At 34.0% G+C, this 21,405-nt stretch overlaps 1 protein-coding gene across 1 annotated transcript; it reads left to right on the top strand.

Moving 5' to 3' along the window:
- The first annotated feature begins 18,784 nt into the window (after positions 1–18,784).
- On the top strand, positions 18,785–19,610 carry LOC142612619 (brassinosteroid-responsive RING protein 1-like). The gene has a single exon (XM_075784731.1). The coding sequence runs from the start codon at positions 18,907–18,909 to the stop codon at positions 19,402–19,404; it is 498 nt and encodes a 165-aa protein (XP_075640846.1). The 5' UTR covers positions 18,785–18,906; the 3' UTR covers positions 19,405–19,610.
- The last annotated feature ends 1,795 nt before the right edge of the window (positions 19,611–21,405 follow it).

A 21,405-nucleotide genomic window follows, 5' to 3' on the forward strand; every position in this document is an offset into this window, starting at 1 on the left:
AAAAACGAAATAGCCTCTGAGCATGTTATATATATATATATATATAATCTTTAAACGAATACACATTAAAATCAGTTTTTTTTTACTCTCAAAATTATGACTTTTTTCCATTTTTCAAATTTTAAATTTAAATTTATTTCTTTAGCAATTATTGTTTCCTTAAGCATGCACCGTTGATAAGCATTAATATTTGATGTGACGTTTAAGGTTGCCTTTCAAGGTTACATCTTTTTTGTTTTTATTTTGAGAACATCTTTTACATCTTATCAACATGACAACTTTACGTAATGTTTAGTATAAAAATACACATTATTATTAATTTTTTAATCCAAGAGATATTTAGAAATAATATGTTTTAGTACGGATATTGATGCATTATATAAAGGGTTCGGTTAATGTGTCCCTTTAGAGTACATATTAATCATTTTTTATAAGAAATTTTTTATTGTTAGTAAAAAAAGTGATGTTAGTGACGGGCCCATATTAGAACTAGTAAGAATTTGTCACATCAGCAATTTGTAAAAATGTTGTAAAATAATTTGTATCTGTTGCATTACTCTTGACAAAGTGATTTCCCTCTTTCAACTAGATTTTTTTTGTAATTCAAAAATACCATCATTAATGTAGAGCAACTTCATTTAGAAATATGGTCATAATGCCAAATAACAAATTTCATTTTAAATTCAAAAAAAGAACTCCTAAAATTTAGGATTTTTTTCCCTTACGTTAAAAAAAAAAACTACAGTTACTACTTATCTTTAAAAATTATCCTTTTTATTTGTTTGAAAAATAAAAATATATATTTCTAAATTATAATAAATACAAATTATTAACATTTACTTAAAAAAACGAAATAGCCTCTGAGCACGCTCTATGTATATATAATCTTTAAACAAATATATATTAAAATCAGTTTTCTTTACTCTCAAAATTATGAATTTTTTCCATTTTTCAAATTTTAAATTTAAATATATTTCTTAAGCAATTATTGTTTCCTTAAGCATGCACCGTTGATAAGCATTACTATTTGATGTGATGTTTAAGGTTGCCTTTCAAGGTTACATCTTTTTTGTTTTTATTTTGAGAACATCTTTTACCTCTTATTAACATAACAACTTTACGTAATGTTTAGTATAAAAATACACATTATTATTAATTTTTTAATCCAAGAGATATTTAAAAATAATATGTTTTAGTATGGATATTGATGCATTATATAAAAGGTTCGGTTAATGTGTCCCTTTAAAGTATATATTAATCATTCTTTACAACAAAAAAAATTATGAAAATTTGGTAATGGTATCAAGAAAGTCAGTCACTTTTTCATATTTTCGTTAAGAAGTTTCTTAAAGTGGTTTTACTATGACATACATTAGTAAAACTATGATGTAAAGAATAGGGTGAGAGGAGAAAGCACACCTTGTTGGGTGCATGGCACCAAAGGGTCCAGCCCACATAAAGTTAAAGCCCACACATGGGATTGTATTGTAATTCACGGGGCAGCTAGTATTCCTAATTCAAGTGGAATTGGAGTTTGTGTGCTGCCAGGATTGTATGGCAGCTGGGTTATATATATATAATACTAAGTATTTTTAACACACGTATGAGAAGATGGAAGAAAACAGTTGGGTTATATATATAGGGGTGGCAAAATTGGACATAATCCACGAACTCGACATGACATGACACGAAATTAGTAGGTTATGGGTTGAGGCTTCATGTGTTAGTATTATATTCGAGTTGACACGACTGACTCGTTTAATAAACAAGTTGGGTTAGTGTCTAATCCTTGGAACCCGTTTGACATATCTGACCCGTTTAATTAAATGACTTTTTACCAATATACCCTTCAAACCTTAGGTATATAAACTTATTAGTTATTGTTATTTATTTTCTTTGACATATTATGATTGATTATTTGTGATATTGAGATATACTTTAGTTTTGAATGATTATTTGTAATGCAGTTACTTGTTAGTTTAGAGTTTTATATTATATATATATAAATATATATTAGTTTTTCATAATTCATATCAATTTGGTTAATACTATTTTTTTGTTTTGATAAAATTTGATAAACAAGTTGACACGACTGACTCGTTTAATAAATGAGTTGTGTTAGGGTTGAAAACTCTTGACCAGTTTAATAAACATGTTGGGTTAGTGTTGACTCATATAGTCAGATACACATAAGCTGACACGACACGAACCCAACACGCGAACACAAATTGTCACCCCTATATATAAATAAGGTTTATTAGGTTTCTTTTTTTGGTGTGCTGCATCTAGTAGAGAAAAGAAAAAGAAGAGTGCCGCTAGAGAGAAAAAGGAAAAGAAAAAAGAAGAGCTGCCAAGTGTGATTGCAGTGAGTGGTGTGTGAGAGTTTAGAAGACAAGGAAATTTTCTTTAGCCGTGAGACATACACAAGAGAAGATTAATTTGGAGTTTTTCTCTAGGGATATATTTTGAGTACTACAACCACAGGTAGTTGTCATATTTAAAGTGTGACTGAAGATTTCAGGTGAGTTTATATTATTCTTAGAGAGATATTATTGTATTTGACGTGAATTTCAAGTTAGGCATAAACTTGAGAGGATATTGTATTTTATTTGATAATAGTAAAATCACTACAGCTCTGCGGATGAAGGCAAATTGTCGAACTGTGTAAATATTGTCTTGTGTGATTATTTTCTTTGATGCATAATTTTTCTCTATTTTTTTTTTCTCATTGATCTAAGAATGTTTACTCTTAAGACACATTAATCATTAATTTTAGGAAAAAATTTTTATGAGAAATTGAAAAGGCTATAAAAAAACGTCCATCATTTTTTCATATTTCCATTAAAAAGTTTTTTAAAATGGTTTTACAAGGGAATACATCAGTAAAAACCTTGTGTAAATTAGCATATCTCTCAAAAGAAAATTTATTAACCCCTATGGATGGAATAGGGTGAGAGGCGAGACGGCTCTCCCCATTGGAGTGAATAATTTATCTTGTCTATATGATATTGTTAAATTGGACTAATCACCTTCAGCATTTGCAATAATATAGATCTCAATAATTCACAGAAGTTTCTACGTAGGAATTGATCTCAACAATAATGGATTTTTGGTAAAGGGACAAAACAATTAATGACATGGCTGAAGAAATTTTTTTAATAGATATAATAGAATTTCAACTAATAACGTTTATTCCATAATGATGCATTTGATCATCAAGCCAATATATCAATTGGTTTTAATGGTAGGTGGGGGTTCAAACCTCGAATTTTTTATTCATCGATATATGACTTTAATAGTTAAAGTAATTGAAACTCACACATGTTGGAGAGAGTTTATATATATATATATATATATATATATATATATATATATATATATATATATATATATATGTGAGTTTTCTTCCTAAAAACTTGAACTTCGGCCTTTGCCCCCCACCCAACAAGCACTTATACTTATTGGAGAGAGTTAATTTTGTTAAATCACATATTTCTAGAATGTTAATAACATGGCCACAAGTATTTGTTTTACAATTAAATTTAAGAAAAATCAATAGCCTAAAAAGCTTGTAACTCTTACAAAGTTATATTGAGTATAACTTGAACCTATCTCAAGTTTGTATGTATTTCTAAATTTTGTTACTCATATCACCCCATGGATTAATTATTTGCTATTTTCCTAGTTATAGATATCAAAAAATTAAATGAAATTGAAAAAAAAATTAAATGAAATTGAAATAAAGAAAAAAAAAAACCAAAAAACCAAAAACCAATAATAGAACAAAAGTCATGGTTTTACTGAATAAGAGTTATTAAGTTGCCTTTCCAACTCTTGCTTTTGACATATTAGTTCAATTCATAATTCCTCCTAATCGAGGTGTTAGGACAAACTTTACAATCTAAGCATTTGTCATATTTTAAGACCAATCTAATCCCCTTTATTCACAAGTAAAAAAAAAAAAAAATTGTGACTTCAAAGATGCACCACTAGCTTTCTTCATTTATGGTGTGGATATGAGTAGTGGGCTTGACTTCCCTAACTTGAACTCACATCCAAAAATCAAGTCAATCAAAACTCAACTTGTGGCAATGCAACGAAAATGACCCCCAACAACAACACAAACTTTAATGATATTTTTGAGATTAACTATGGATCCTTAATAGATTTGTTATCACGATTTCAACTTTATACTATGTAGTACTCGTCTCGTTTCGTAAGCATAATCATTAATTTGTTCATGTACGTTCCTTATTATTTCTCTTTTCATTTTGTGAACAGTCAAGGTAGCAATTGCTTTTAACACACTTACATAGTGATATGGCAGAAAGCATGATTAATGAAACCCTGTAATTGCTTTGCTGTGTTAATCATGTCTTTGTTAATAGAGTTGGGTATAGCTGTTCAATTTGAGAATTGTTCAAACACGCGTTGAACAACCAGACAAAATACAAAACTTAAGAATAGCAGATGGGACAGATAATGACATTATTTATAATTATTAGGGCACAAAAGCTAAAAAGCAATTACAGTACTGATCAATATTCATTCATTCATAGTTCATTCTATCACTGCCATGCATTAAGCCTTTTAAGAGCTTCAAAAAATGACATTCCCCGTGACTCACAAGTCACAACTTGTACGTGTGCATGTGTACGAGTGTCTCTGTGCATTTGTGTGTGTGTGAGAGAGAGAGAGAGAGAGAGAGAGAGGTTGATGGTGAAGACAGTAGCGTAAACATCATATATGGAGATAAGAGTGGATTTTCAAGCACATTTGATTAGGTACAAGAACACCAGACATCGCCACATGCAAACGTGACCCACCATTGTGACATATGTCTCCGGTAATATCGTTATCTTTCTGGAAATCTCTCGCTCACTTGGATTTTCTCAACTAGGGCCCCATTCCCATCCAATTACAAAGCCCTATAAATCTACTTTTCAGACCCACTAGACTTTATACTTAAATAAAAAAAATCATCTTATGGTACTAATAAATTGCAGTTCAATTAACCATATTTTTCTCTAAAATATGCTTTCTTTAAATAAAAAAGTATCCTATACACTATGCTCTTAATTAAAAATCTATTCTCCCAACTAAAGCCTCACTTTTTGAGTAATCTTTGAGAAGCAAGCATCCAAACAACATATTTATGACCCCAAAAAAAAAAAAAAAATCAAATTCTCCACAAAACATGTCAATAGTTTGTGTATGCTAACGCATCCTAGTGTGAACCCTATGTTCATGTGTATCTTTATATCAAGTTATTAATACTTTCAAGAAAAAAATAATAATAAATGGCATGAGCAAAGGAACGTTAGTTAAAGTGAACCTACCGAAAGCAATCGATAATCATGTAACATAAATAATCAAAAGATATATGAATTAGTTCTTGAAAAAAAAAAAAAAAAAAAAAACAGGGTTACGTATATATAATGGCATATATACAAAGAGACAACCCAAACCAAGAGTCAAGAAAAAGGGACACACTCACATTGAACATAACATAATAATGCTATCATATTGTACGGACAATATGATTGGAGTGGTCGTAAATATAAAAATATCATCTTATACTCGTTTACATCAACTATTTTATATTAATATTCATAATTGATGCCAAAATGTTAACAAATATTTAATCATTTTGATTAGTTATAGGCTTGTAGATAGCTAGATACCTTCCCCAATAAATTAAACTCAGTTCTCAGGGGGTTCTGTTGGCACAAACAAAACGTGGGTATACAGTAAAGGTTCTAATAAGTGAGCTGTTCAAAAACAAAAGCAATTGTACCGAATTCTGGAGTCTGGACTGGAAACCAAACAAATGGGGGGATAATATATGGGTAAAAGTATTGTGATTATATCGTTTATTAATTACATGTCACTGATACCTGTCTGTACTTAACTGCCTTTTCACTTTTTACAGACATAAAATGCTAATTGATACATAAGCAACTTGCAGAAAAACTGAAAAAGTGTTAAGCTAGCTCATTTTTCTGTAATCCCAATTTGTCAAGCTATACCAGCATGCCTTGCTTTATTAGTTGTTACTAACATGCTTGTATGTGTGGAGGAAGAGAGAGAATATTCTTTGGAAAAATTTTAAGAATTTTACTAATATGTGTCTTAAGGGCACACAATAATATACCATTTTTAGAAAAAAAATTTTATCGTAAATTGAAAAATTTTATAACTTTTTCAATTTTTCATAAAATGTTTCTAAAAATAAATGGCTTAATGTGTGTGTTTAGGGCACACATTAAGCGGACCCAAATTCTAATTTCGCTCCCATTTTCACGACTATTCGATATGACTAGTGGTGGAAAAAAAATTCATGTAAAAGTTAGTCACAATCTACCACATACATAAAATAGTTGTGAAAATGGGTGTAGCCTCCATTGTCTAGAATAACTCTATTCATGGTAATGACAAATTTTGGAAGCCACTTCTAGGAGAAAGTGCTGAATATCTCCATAGCTCTCTAATTGGTACAATATATACAAGGACATAACATGCATACACTTATCTTTTTCAACGACAAGCATCTATGCTTGCAGTGTTGTTGCACAATCAAAATTGCTTTTCCCTGCTTTTCTCTACATTTGGCTAATGCAAACAAGAAAAAAAATGACGGAAAATTTCCCTAATAAGGAAACCAATTTATGAGTTCATTAGTTAGTAGTTAAGCCATAAATTTTGTTAATTATAAGCTTATTACTTCTTTCCCATACGCCAAGGGGCAAGGACTGCTCACACTAGTGGGAGAATAAAATGTTAACAAACAATGATTAGTACTTCAATTTCCCAAAACAAAGGGGAAAAAAAAGGACATGCATAAGGGGAAAAAAGAAGAAGCCATGTGGTCCTTGTCAGTTTTGACAGTTTAGATCACCAATGAGGCAGTGATCAACGTGCTCTCACATGTTGCCTTAAAATTAAGCATGACCCAAAAAACCATTTTGCATATGCTTTTACAATGCAAGTTGCGGCTGCTAATTCTGCCACTAAGTATTCATATGTTTTTTGGCCATTGCTATGAAGCATAGACAATATCTGATCAGCATAGTTGGACAGAATTTGATCTTTTAACTTATCAGTAGACAAGTTGTGATGCTTAGTTCAACATATTGGCAGGCAATTTCTGATTTTTTTAGTTATTAATTTAAGAAAAGTAGAGAACTAATTACGTACAAATCTCATCTTTCCAAGTAAAATGTCTAGGCAAAGAGTAAAAAAGAAGCCAGAACTCTGAACTTATTGGATTAAATATTACCATTGGAATAGTCTCGGCTTAAGATATTATCATTACACCTTGGTTTAAAAAGAAATCACAGTTGGATTTAGCTGGCTGACCTGTTAATCTGATCCTAATAGGGCCAAAATGCCAGAGTGCTCGCAAATACTCAAACTTGTGCCTCATTTAAATTTGTGGTTTTGTTTATGTTAAACTTACTTACAAATTGCTTTCACAACCTGATCCTTCTAGGCCATTAGGCTATTAAGGTAGCGAGATACGCATGTGCCCCATGAATATTGCGCTACTCATAAACATGAAGAAGCAAACAAGTAAATGAAAAAAGGTGATTCATTATCAAAAGAGATGCAGACAAAACTCACCAAATAACTATTATTATGGACTAATTAGGATTCTCAAATCCTTCTATTTTGAGTTCAAAACAAAGATAATCACTTTCCCATTAGAGTTTGAAAATATCCTTGCAACCACATTAGCTAATAATGGCACTTCACTAATACATTCATAGTTGTCTGAAAATAAATTTATAAACAAAATAAACTAACGAAAAAAAAAAGACTCATTCAAACGCACACTCAAGTGACCCAAAATTTGTTTTACCTAAATGAAAATTACGTATACACACAATATTTATAAAAATAAGACTAGCTACTGTCTTTTATGAATAGTATCATACATATTAAGCCAGTTTTGTCAACATAAAATAGTGAAGAATGTGAATGTGATTCGGATTGGGAGTCCAGGGCATGGACACAGAAACAAAGAATGAGACAAAGAAGGTGGTGGTGACTGGTGAGAGGTCTGGTCCTGGTGGTCGGGAGGTGGGTGCGTAGGGCTTATAATACAATAATATATATTTGGGAGTGAATGTTAAGAGTTAAAAGAATAAACAAGTATAGGCTGTGAATCTGTTATAGGGTGGGGCAATGATGTTGTGGCTGTATTCAGACATTTGTCAGAGCAGCAATTGGTAATAGGGCCTTGGTGCTGCATGGTGATGATCAGCATCAGCTAAGCATATATATGTATATGCCACTCACTACCCACGTTGTGCTCATACATATTGCCACGCCCTTCTCTTCTTCCAACTTCCAGTCCATCCTCCTTTGTTGTTTTGGCTAGGCCTAACCAATCTCTCTCATTGAAATTGTTGATTGGTTCAAAACTATACAATATATGTACCCAAGTGGTCTAGTTGTCAGGTCTTGAGTTCAAGTACTCATGATTCTCATTAGCGGGCGTGTTAGTATTCATCTTTATTTGTAAAACGGTAATCCATATGTAATTATATATGATGATCGAATTAGGAGGACTAAGGGTGCAATTGTATAATTTATTTTTAAATGATATTTTGAGTTTAAAATGAACGTTTGTAAAAAAAAAAACTATAAAGAATTGTGGTTGTAAATCAGAATTTTAAGTTTTAAAAATGCTCATTTAAACTTCAAAACATCTATCCAAACGGACTATAAATCAAATTTAAGTGGTGAGAAGTATTAATTATTCATGAACTAATTGTTTTCATGAGAACATGTTTTATGTCTACCACTAGCATTAATATTGCTAGGATGCTTTTCGTTTGAGGGTCGCTACATCCTCTTTTCACTTTAGTACGTAAAAGTTAGTAAAGCAAAGTATGGTCAGCATCATTTGTATATAAATGCTTTGCCTATCACTCAGATGGCCTCTAGATAGTGACATTATTCATAGAATTGACTTGTAAATGAACTTCGTATCGTTATTTTGTGTATAAATGTCTAGTCATCACCAGCATTAATTAATGTATTATGATTTGAAAGCCATGCATAATGCACTTTTTTAGAGTCCAAAGGTTCCTTATCATAGATCGAAACACTTGGATAATCTTTTCTTAAATTAACATAGTATTATGTGGGAAGTTCTAATCAATTAGTCTTCTTTAATGACTCGCATTTTAAGTTTTGTGCACCTCATAGAAGTGGCTAATTAGAAGCAGCAATTTTCTTTGCAACTGCATGTTGTGTGTGTGAAATAGGCCATTTGATTCAGCAAATAAAGAAGTGCAATTTGACATGTCTATAATTGAGAGACCTAAAAACATTGTCTCAAACAAGCCTATAAAAGCCATTTGCTATGTTAAAAAGTGGTGCCCCCAACTTATTAAGAATGGCCAATGGCACCATGATATGTCAAAAGACGCCAAATTAGTATCACCCAATGGCCATATATATAACTAGGCCCTTCTTTTTTCCATTGTTTTCTTTTATATATGTGTAGCTTCTTTTGGTGGAACTATCAGCCCCCACACTTCATGTTTAGGACATTTCATTTTCAACACCATGACTCTCTTTTTCCCATTACTTTACTTGATGATTGATCCCTAGCTAATAATTAATCTTCGGCTGTCCTGTCCATTTTTACAACTTTCAATTATTACTAAGAATATATATATACCTATGTCTTCATTAAACGAACGACTCGGTTGTTAATGACTTCATTTTCAAGGGATCATAGTTTTATTTTATAAATCAATCCCATGGACCCTATCGACAAATTAAGCCACCGAATAGGATTTAATTATGTACGTGATAATTAGTCACACAAAAAAAAAAAAAAAAAAATCATCGAAGCCGTTTGTACTTTGTATTCCAAGAAAATTTTTGTCACCTTTGGATTTGTCAAATGCTAATGGTTAATGCGTTAGTTAAATGGAAGAGTTTTGGGATAATTTGTATAACAATTTTGTCACCTGTGGATCTGACAAATGCTCTTGGTACTAAGGAAGGCTTTGATGAATCCCTATATGTCTCCTTGTTCTTGTTCTTGTTCTTGTTTTTCTTTTTTCTTTTTTTCATACCAGATTAGGATAGTAAATAAGTTGACCTAAGTCAAATATTAAAATGACAAAATTTAGTTACAAAATTGGTTATAACCTAAGGCTATATATAACCTTACTCAATATATTTTTATTGGGGTGAATTTTGATAAATCTACCATTGAATTATATTTTCTTTCTATATCCTCTATATTTGCAAAATTGCTAGAAAATTAAAGATCAATAGTTATGCTATTAATAAATTGTTTAAATTGCAAGTTTTTATAATTTAAAATTATGTATATAATATAAGCTTATAGATAATATAGTAAATAATATCTGATTGACACAAAATTTGACATGTGTATTAAAAGTATAAAGAGCATGCAATTCAATGATTAGATTTTCAAAATATATATAGCAATTTATATATATATAAACAAGACTTGAGCTTAAGCTTATCATCAAATTAGATTACATATTCAAGCTTTGTTTAACTTTTCATCAAACAAGCTAGATAAGCTTATTCAAAAGTTATTTGATTAATTTATTTTTTATCCATATATATAATAAATAATACAACAACAAAAACTACCCCTTTCATAAATCTATTCTAATAATCAATAACTAAATTGTAATAAAAATTATATAATTTGAATTAATTAAGCAGCTCAAAGTTGTTTACGAACTACATAATTAATTTTTTTTTTACCCTTTATACATTATTTTGTTTGTTCTAAACTTGTTTAATAGTTGAGTCTAAACTAAGGCTTGATTTTGACTCATTAGCTAAATAAGCAAATATAAATAATTTTTATTAAAAAAATTAAATCTAATTTTTCATAAACAACTTTGTTTATTTACAATCTTGGACTAGCTAGATTGAGGATTTTTCTAATCTTCTTTAGTAGTGAACTTAAAATGACTCCTACTATTAAGCTTGAACCTTTAGGAGTTACGTTGCCAAACATGGCATATTTCAATTTATAGAGTATAAAATAGAACATTAAGAGTATGATATAAGATTTTTATCTTTTGTATGACGACAATAAACTTGAGCATTAAATAATTAAACTTAACCAAGTGAGTGTTTACTGCTAAATTAAATCGATCACATGAATACGTGACCTATGTCCTAGTAGAAGCATTTGTAACCAAATTTAAGGCAACTTCCTTTTATTTTTTAGGAAAATTAAAATTTGCGCAGCAACATTTTTTTCATATAAGATAAAAATTCTACTCTAACCTATGCATGAAACTCCTTCCTGGAGACTTGAACCCCAACTCCCCCCACTCCACAAGAATCACGTTACAATTATAACCAACTAAACATTCTATCAACTTCCATTATTATTATTATTATTATAATGGTTGAAAATACTCTCATACTAGCAATATGCTGACCTAGCTCATAGCTTGAACCAACACCCTACCTTTGCTTCATAAGCACTTAGTACCAACTCCCCAAAACGGTCAGGTAGTTCAACTTCAATTATTATAGTCTAAAGTCTTGTAACTTTTAGTTACATTATCCAATTCTATCATGAAGGGAAAACTAGTTTCGAATCCCCCATTTCGCCTTATAGTTAGCAAAACAAAGTTTCCTATATATTTTTTTTTCTTTTCTTGGTAACATTTACAATCATAAACTAATTAATAAGCTAGTTGACATTAACCCCATGATTAATTGGCGAGATCAGAGTTGGCTTTGATGTTGCCTATATTTTTAAGGTTAAAAGGGTAGATGTACACGTTTGTGGGGGAGGCATATTAGAAATAAAATAGTTATTTCTCTTTGCTTTAGATATTATGACAAAAGTGTAGATTTTGTATAAAATGGTTTGGTATAATTTTATGTAAATGGTTTCTATTACTGTTAAGTAAGATTATATAATTATTTTTTGGGTAAATACCACAAACCACCCCTAAGGTTTGTGATAATACCAACTAAGTCCATAACATTTTAAAACCTACCAATTTCATCCTAAAAACACACTTTTGTCCCTGAACTTTAAAAAAAAAATAAACGCCGTTACTTTTTTATTTCATCTCCCCCTCTCTTCTCTGAGTTTCTCTATCTCAGAACCCTCTCTCTCCACAACGCCAAGGCTGTGAAGGACCTCTGATCCTGCATGGACGCCGACGTGTCCCTCGCTCTCAAGAAGACAACTTGATCAAAGTCAAGCTCAAGGTGCTGTGGACTCGATTAGTCTTCGAACCGGACCAGGACCTCCGTGGTGAACGGGTTGAGGAAGAAGCTGAAGGATTCGAGGGACAATTTCAATAATCTCCAGCAACAGATCTCGTTGGAGTATCGGGAGACCGTACAACGCTTGTACTTCACCATCACAGACAAAAATCCTGAGGACAAAACCGTTGACCTTCTTATTTCCATAGGTCAGCTTTTGTTTCAGACACTTTTCGAATTTTCTGTTGAGATTTTTAGGAGATTTCATTGGAAATTTTCAAAGGGATTTATGTGTGTTGTTTGGCTTGGATTTTCGCTGTTTTTTTTTTTTTTTTGGTGGGTTTTGTTGGGATTTTTAGGAAATTTCATTGTGAATTTACAAAGGGATTTATGTGTTGTTTGGCTTGGATTTTTTCTTGTTTTTCTAGGATTTTTAGGAGATTTCATTGGGAATTTTCTAAGGAATTTATGTGTGTTGTTTGCCTTGGATTTTTGCTCTTTTTTTTTTTTTTGGGTTTCTATTGGTTTTGAAAGAGATTTTTATTGGTAGTGTTGTTGATGCCGGTGACCAAGTCATGGGCTTCACCATGGCTAAGGTTCCATTACAGAGAGAGTTCTGAGATGGAGAACTCAGAGAAGAGAGGGGGAGAGGAAATAAGAAAAAGTAACGGCGTTTATGTTTTTTAAAGTTCAGGGACAAAATTTTCTTTTTAGGATGAAATTAGTAGGATTTAAAATGTTTTGGACTTAGTTGGATATTATCACAAACCTCAGGGGTGGTTTGTGGAATTTACCGTTATTTTTTTAAGTGAAGATCAAGGGGATCTAGTTTCATCGATGGTGGTCCATGGTTTATTGGGGAGCATTTTTTTGGCAATTAAACCTTGGGAGCCTTATTTCAAAGCTTCAGACGCTAGCTTCTCATCAGTGGCTGTCTAGGTTAGATTCCCAGAGCTGCCCATTGAGTTCTATGATAGCTCAGTCCTTTTGGAAATTGGTAAAGCCATCGGGCCAGTCCTTAGGATTATACATACAGATAGATCTAATGAAGCTGCTGATAAACACTATCAAAGTGGGTCGGCTATATCAAAAATTGATGTATGAAGGCTTATCAACCTTATGCTTTTGTTGTGGCAGAGTTGGACACAAGCAAGAGTCTTGCTGCTATCGTGTCCAACCTAAGGAGAAGTTTGAAGAAGCTGAACTAGTACCTGTGCAATCAAGAAGAAAGATACAGCAAAACCGAACCCTAACTTTGGGAATGGATGCTGGTAACTAGAAAGAAACGGCCAATTAAGAATGAATGAGCAATTACATCCAAACAGACTAGTCAGCATGGGGCGACAGAAACAAAGGGAACTAAGGGTATTTTTGGAATCCCAAACTCTAGTGTACACAACACGCTAAAAGATCAGGTAGAGATCCATGAAAGTTGCCTAGGAAAAGATAAAGCTCCCTTGGGGAATGGGTCGGGTTGTCATTCAAACCAGGTAGATGGGATGGAGAAGAAAAAAGCCAAAGTCACAGGATCATCCCAAGAGAAGAAAAGTGCTAGTCCCAAAGGAGTGAAGAACTTGCAGTGCTCTAGCCTTAAGCCAGATACCAAATCTTCTACCTTACTCGAACCTAACCCCACTCCCCATCATGGATCATCCCAGTAGAAGACCATCAACCCTCTCTTCCTCAGGTTGGGCAATATGGCACAGGAATAAAGCCATAACCACCCCCGATGAAGTAATTGCCCAGATCCGATCAGCTCCCACAGACACAATGGGTTGAACCGAGGAGAGTATTTGCACAGCATGGAAGCACATGTTTCCAATCACCCCTGATAGTGTGAGAATCAAGACCTTGGCGTTGGATCATCCAGCGTGGGGGACAACACCAAACCTTTGGTCGAAATTTCTCACAGACATGCCACTAATCTCGGAAGTAGAAGCAGAGGAATCGAATAGGCTAAGACGGCTATTAGTGTTGCCCCACTTGGATGAATCGGGTTGGTTGGTCTAGAAGAGAAAGGTAATCGACTTCAGGGGGACAGCATCAATGCACCTAAGGAATTTTCCCACAATGAAACTGTTCCAAGTGCTCAAGATTGTCAAAAACTGCGATCTCCAGGTCTGTTGCAGAGAGGAAGTAAAGGGGATATTTAACTAGTTGACATTGTAGAAACCAGATTGGGCAGCATCCAAGGATCTGCTTCGGAGGATGGGATGGAGCATGATAGCAACATCAATGATGGGGACTCACCCAATGGAAATTCCAAATAACCATTGCTCCTAAATAAATGTTCTTTTGTGACCTTGGCGTTGGATCATCCAACGTGGGGGACAACACCAAACCTTTGGTGGAAATTTCTCACAGACATGCCACTAATCTCGGAAGTAGAAGCAGAGGAATCGAATAGGCTAAGACGACCAATAGTATTGCCCCACTTAGATGAATCGGGTTGGTTGGTCTAGAAGAGAAAGGTAATCGACTTTAGGGGGACAACATCAACGCACTTAGAAAATTTTCCCACAATGAAACTGTTCCAAGTGCTCAAGATTGTCAAGAACTGCGATCTTCAAGTCTGTTGCAAAGAGGAAGTAAAGGGGACATTGAACTACTTGACATTGTAGAAACCAGATTGGGCAGTATCCAAGGATCTGCTTTGGAGGATAGGATGGAGCATGATAGCAACATCAATGATGGGGACTCACCCAATGGAAATTCCAAATAACCATTGCTCCTAAATGAATGTTCTTTTGTGACCTTGGTGTTGGATCATCCAGCGTGGGGGTCAACACCAAACCTTTGGTGAAAATTTCTCACAGACATGCCACTAATCTCGAGAGTAAAAGCAGAGAATCGAATAGGCTAAGACAACCATTAATGTTTCCCCACTTGGATGAATTGGGATGGTTGGTCTAGAAGAGAAAGGTAATCGACTTCAGGGGGACAGCATCAACGCACCTAGGGAATTTTCTCACAATGAAACTGTTCCAAGTGCTCAAGATTGTCAAGAACTGCAATCTCCAAGTCTGTTGCAGAGAGCAAGTAAAGGGGATACTGAACTACTTGACATTGTAGAAACCAGATTGGGCAGAATCCAAGGATCTGCTTCGGAGGATGGGATGGAGCATGATAGCAACATCAATGGTGGGAACTCATCCAATGGAAATTCCAAATAACCATTGCTCCTAAATGAATGTTCTTTTGTGGAACTGCAGAGGTGCACTAAATTTGGATTTGAAAAGGAGAATAATTGAAATGGTTGTAAACTACTTCCCATCCATTATGATCATTACTGAAACCAGGGTTGGAGGTGACAGGGCAGCAAGGATTTTTGGGGATCTCATTTTCGATGGGTTCTTTGCAACAGACACCATTGGATACGCAGGAGGGCTATGTTTGCTATGGAAAAAAGAGGAAGTGGACATTTTTATGCTGTCCTCTACAAAGCAAGAGATTCACACCACTGTTAAGGTACGTGACTTTGACCTTTCTTGGCTTATCTCTCCTATTTATGCTAGTCCAAGAATAGCGGAAAGGAAAATTATGTGGGCAAACCTCACCTAAGTTGCTTAGTTGCATAACATGCCCTAGTTGTTGTTAGGAGACTTTAACGAAGTACTTAGTAGTGAAGATAAATTGGGAGGTAGGAATATTAATCTTAATAAATCTCTGGATTTTAAAGAGTGCCTGGACTCTTGCAACCTCCTGGATTTAGGATTCTCGAGGCCAAAATTTACCTGTTCCAACCTCACACAAGTATAAAAGGAACGGATCGATAGGTGTTTTGCTAATCCATCATGGAGACTTTTATACCCTGAGGCTGCTGTTACCCATCTCCCCAGGGTGTTTTCCGATCCTTGCCCCATCCTTTTGGAACTCTCTAAGCCCCCCTTGCCTCCCAAAATAAACCTTTCCGCTTTCAAACTATGTGGCTGCATTACCCTGGTTTCCCTGAGGTGGTTAAAGGTGCTTGGGAGCATGAATCACTCCTACCTTCTGCCATCAAGTTATTCACGGACATGGTTAATCATTGGAACAGGACCGTTTTTGACAACTTGTTTGTAAGGAAGAGGAGGATCCCAGCTAGGCTTAATGGGACCCAAAAAGCCCTTTCAAATGGGCCAACCCAATTCTTGGTCCAATTAGAATAGGACATGATTAAGGAATATTCTAATATCACGTTTCAAGAGGAAGAATATTGGGCCCTCAAATCTTGCATTAACTGGGCTGCTTATGGGGATCGCAACACTTCCTTTTTTCATGTATCCACACTAGTTAGGAGACATAGAAATAGGATCAGAAGCATTAAGAACTCCCAAGGTTTAATTGCTAGAAAATGCTCCCTAAATGGATAAAGGGAAACTCCTTAAGAAGTATGATTGCAGGTCCCCTCACCCAAAGAGAAGTCAATTTGACTATAGTTGATATTTTCCAAGAAGGGAATTGGAGATGGAATTCTATATCCTTTGACTTGCCGAATGAGGTTAAGGACATGATCTGTGCCACACCCATGCAGATTTATGGTAAGAAGAAAGACTCGTTGCTGTGGAAGTCCTCCCATGATGGCGAGTTCGACATGGCTTCGGCTTATGCCTTAAATTTTACCATAGATAACAATCCTCAAGTATTTGTGGGCAACTGGGTTTGGAAGTTGGACATATGGCCAAAAATCAGCTCCTTTCTTTGGTTGTGTCGTCATAATAGTGTCCCAGTAAGGCAAGTGGTATCAACCGTGATCCTATCTGCCCTTTGTGCAAAAATCAAGAGGAAACAACCATACATTTACTAAGAGACTGCCCCTTCGCTGTCACCTTTTGGAAAGCTATCAAAACCCCTCATTCCCTATCTAGACTAAACCAATTGGACCTTCCCAAATGGCTAAAGCAGAACTGCTTGTGCAGTAACCAGCTGCAAGCCAATAGGTTGCCTTGGAGACACAATTCCTTTTTGCTATTTGGGGTCTTTGGAAACAAAAAAATAGAGTGGTCTTTGAAAATACCCTTCTAAACTCTCGCCTCCACAAAGTTTGCATTCAACAAGCCATAGAGTATTACTTTTGTGTTGGGAAACTGCACATTCCCAAACATTACTCAATCAGCCCAATGCGCTGGCACAAACCAGAGGTGGGTTGGTTCAAACTAAACTCTAATGGTGCCTCCTTAGGGAACCCGGGCAAGGTAGGAGGTGGTGGTGCAATCCGCAACTGTAATGGAAACTGGGTGAAGGGATACAAAAGAAGAATTGGTGTGGCAACTAGCATTATAGCTGAATTTTGGGCGCTCAGAGATGGTCTCCTCTTGGCAAGCCAACTAGGGATAACCCACCTTATTGTGGAACTTGATGCTAAAATTATTGTTCAGCTTGTGCTCTCCAATAATACCTCTAACAAAGCTTACTCTCCCCTCCTAAATGGCTGTAGGTTTCTCCTCAACCAATTCTAGCACTTCAAGGTCAACCATGTTTTCCGAGAAGGTTACAAAGTTGCGGATAAGCTTGCAAAGGAAGGTTGTTCCTCCCTTTTTGATTATGTTATACTAGATCATCCTGATCCTAATGAATTATGTAATATTTTGAACTCAGATGAGATGGGATTGTACACCTTAAGACGTTCTTCCAGTACTCTGTATAATTTAATTAATTAATATTATGCACCTTTTAACCCAAAAAAAAAAGTTTCAAATCCCCATCTCCCCTTATGGTAAGCAAAACAAAACTTTCCTACGGATTTTTTTTTTCTTTTTTTACAAATAAATTAATTAATAAGCTAGTTGACATTTACATTTTCTATCTTCACTTGAAAAAATAATTATTTACCACCGCGAACCTTTAGTGCGGTGGTCACTCCATTAGTATAAAGACTTGTGGGATGTGGGGGGCAAGGGTCGAGGTTCAAGTCTCTAGAAGGAAGTTTCACACACATTTACACTTAGATTAGGCTAGAATAGAATTCTATCTAATATAAATAATAATAATAATAATAATAAAATTATTTAAACCATTTACACAAAATCATAAAATTATACAAAACCTTTTCCACAAAATCTACAGTTTTGTCGTAATATCTACAGCAAATAGAAATAGGTATTTTATTTCTACCCATTCAACCTTGAAAATTTAAACAACATCAAAGCCAAATCTTTTTTTTGAGAAACAACGTCAAAGCCAAATCTGTTCTCACTGCTCACCAACCAGGATCAACAGTAATTAATTTATACTAAAGTTTTACCCTGGTGGCTCATCCCCACCTGTAAGAGACTAAAAGTCTAATTTATAATCTTTTTTTGATAAACAAAAGTCCAATTTATAATCACAGCCATAATAATCAATTAATTTCATACACTCAGACTCAGTGACTCAAGCTTTTTACATTTGTTTTTTGTACTCACATCTGAAATAAAAAACAACTGAATAGTGAAATAGTAGCATAAACTGTCATTCTAAATAAACCTCAGACCCATTATTGACATTTACATATCCTCCATACCTCTTTATATAGCTCTCAGTCTCTCTCTCCCCCTCTCCATCTATCTCTCTCTCTCTCTCTCTCTCTCTCTCTCTGCTACCATAAAAAAAAAACACAAAGAAACAAAGCTCTCCCACTGCTATAGCTATTAGCTATACACAAACACAAGCTCAAAAACTATCTTGCTCCTTTGTTTCTCTACTATGGGGTTCCCAGTGGGTTATTCAGAGCTTCTCTTACCAAAAATCTTTATCTACGCACTTTCCTTTCTGGGTTTCTTAAGAAAACTCATCTACACCATGTTTCACTACGTGGGTCTGTCGGATTTCTTCGAACCCGACATTGCGTTGCAGGACACGGCGACACGTGTCTCCGAATTCAACTCCGTGTCGGCCGTGCTGATCCGAGAAATCTTCCCCGTCGTGAAGTTCTCGGACCTGGTCGACCCGCCCGAGTCCTGCGCTGTCTGCCTCTACGAGTTCGAACCCAACGACGAGATCCGACCGCTCACAAACTGTCGCCACATCTTCCACAGAGGCTGCCTCGACCGTTGGATGGGATACGAGCAGAAAACGTGTCCGCTGTGTCGGACACCCTTCATTCCTGATGATATGCAAGGAACTTTCAACGAGAGACTCTGGGCTGCTTCTGGGATCCCTGAATTTTATGGAGATTATTATTCTCATCTTACTGGTTTGTAGTAATTAACTAGAGACTCTTTAGTTTACAAAATTATTATAAAACCAAAAAAAAAAAAAAAAAGGATTTTGGTTATTTGGGCTGGTTCATGTGTATATATATTCGAAAAATATTCACAATTTGAGTCTAGTTATCAGAAATCAGATGGTTTTGTAATCTGTACAGTTTCATTTCTTTTGGGATAATGAATTTTTTTGAAATTCGGATCTTTATTTGTTTATTTGATAATTCGAGTTTTTTTTTTTTTTTTTGAGGTATGAATCTAAATGTCTCTCCATAATTAGGAAGTTTTTGGAGTATTGGTTTGGTTCATGAATAATTTGATGTTATGAGTGGGTTGTGATAACGTTTGCAATGGCGAGATTAAATGTGTTTTGTCAAATGCAATATTATGATTGAGTGTGACATGGTCATATTGGTGCCCAAATTGGGACAAAGCTATGGTCACGGGCGACAAATATGTCTTAATGGCTTTGAAAATTTGCCTGTGGGGACAGACAGAGGGAGTATAATCGTTCTTGCTTCTAGTACGTAGCAAGAAACAAGAAACAAAATGGGTGAGAACTGAAAGTTGATAATGTAGTAATTATCAACAACTAGAAGTGTTTTCTTTATTTTTGTTTTTGTTTTTCATGTAAGTGTGATGGGATTTGTACAAAGATTTTTGTTGTTGTTGTTGTTGTTGTTGTACTAGTCTGACAGAAGTGTTGCTAGTGTTTATAGTTCAAATCTATGTTGCCAACGGCAAGTTTCGTGGGATCTAATTATTAAATTGTGAACATAAAATGATGTTGTCCGGGTTTTCAGGAAAGATGGGAGTACTGTTTCCTGCGCTTTGAAAATTTTGAGAATCTAATTAGGCATGGTGTTTCCTTTTTCTTTCTCAATCATTCTCTTTGGGATAAAATTTGAACCATTCCAATCCGCTCTTTTTTATGTTTGTTATTTATCATTTACTAAGTGTGTGTTTGGATATTAATGAAAATTTAAAATTACTTTACTATTCAGCTTATTTTTGTTACTATTTATGGACCCACTGCACTTTTTGATACTATTTATGGACTCATTGTACTATTTCAACTAACTTTTACCTTTATCTACACTACTTTCAGCAATAAATTTTCAGTTCAGCAAAATAAGTGGTATCCAAACAGACCCTAATACTATTAGATTTCTTTTTTATATAAACAAATTTTTATTCAATAATATAAAAAAAAAAATTTGAGTTAACTAGAATTGATCTACTTTTCAATCATTTTCTTAAAGAACATAAGAAGAAAAAGGAACCATAATTTAAAAAGAGAAAAAAAAAGAAGAAGATAAATTACACTTTTTTATCTTAATATTTTATCCTAATTACACTGAATCTCTTGAACTATCAAAATGCACAATTGAGTACTTTATTGGTGTTAAATTATTTATTGGTATTAAGTGTGATGAAATTTAACGTCAGAAAAACAAATTTACCTTTCTCTTCTAAACAAAGTAAACTGATTCAATGCAAAATTTCGGTAGACATACTTGACAATAAAACAAATATTAGAAAATTAATGTATAATTTGGGACAAAAAAAAACGTTTGATAGTGTTAGAACCCATGGTAAAAAATTATGGCATGATTCATGAATGCTCTCTATTTTAAAACAAATTGAAAAGTTCAAAGCCGTGCCATTTTTCTTTAATATTGTCGTTACCGTATGAAATAGGAAGTATATATTTTCCTTTTTTATATCTGGAAGGAGGAAGTATGAGTAAAGACAGCTTTTCATCTGAATTGACAGACAATAAATTTGCCGGCGTGAATAAGCTATTCTTTACTTGCACTGTATTATCAAACTGTATAAATAAATTAAATAAAGGGAAAAAAATTAAAATAACTACAAGCTGTTGATTTTTAAAAATATAATAATAACAACTACAAATCTGTTGTGGGTTCATATATATATATATATATATATATGGTAAAACTTAGATATAATACTTTAAGTGTTGTTTCTTAAATTC

This window comes from Castanea sativa, chromosome 10 (assembly GCF_040712315.1).
Source record: "Castanea sativa cultivar Marrone di Chiusa Pesio chromosome 10, ASM4071231v1".
NCBI classification, from domain to species: domain Eukaryota; kingdom Viridiplantae; phylum Streptophyta; class Magnoliopsida; order Fagales; family Fagaceae; genus Castanea; species Castanea sativa.

Bases quoted from the DNA above. Each gene is read 5' to 3' on its own strand.
- LOC142612619 (XM_075784731.1), top strand. From the start codon at position 18,907: ATGGGGTTCCCAGTGGGTTATTCAGAGCTTCTCTTACCAAAAATCTTT.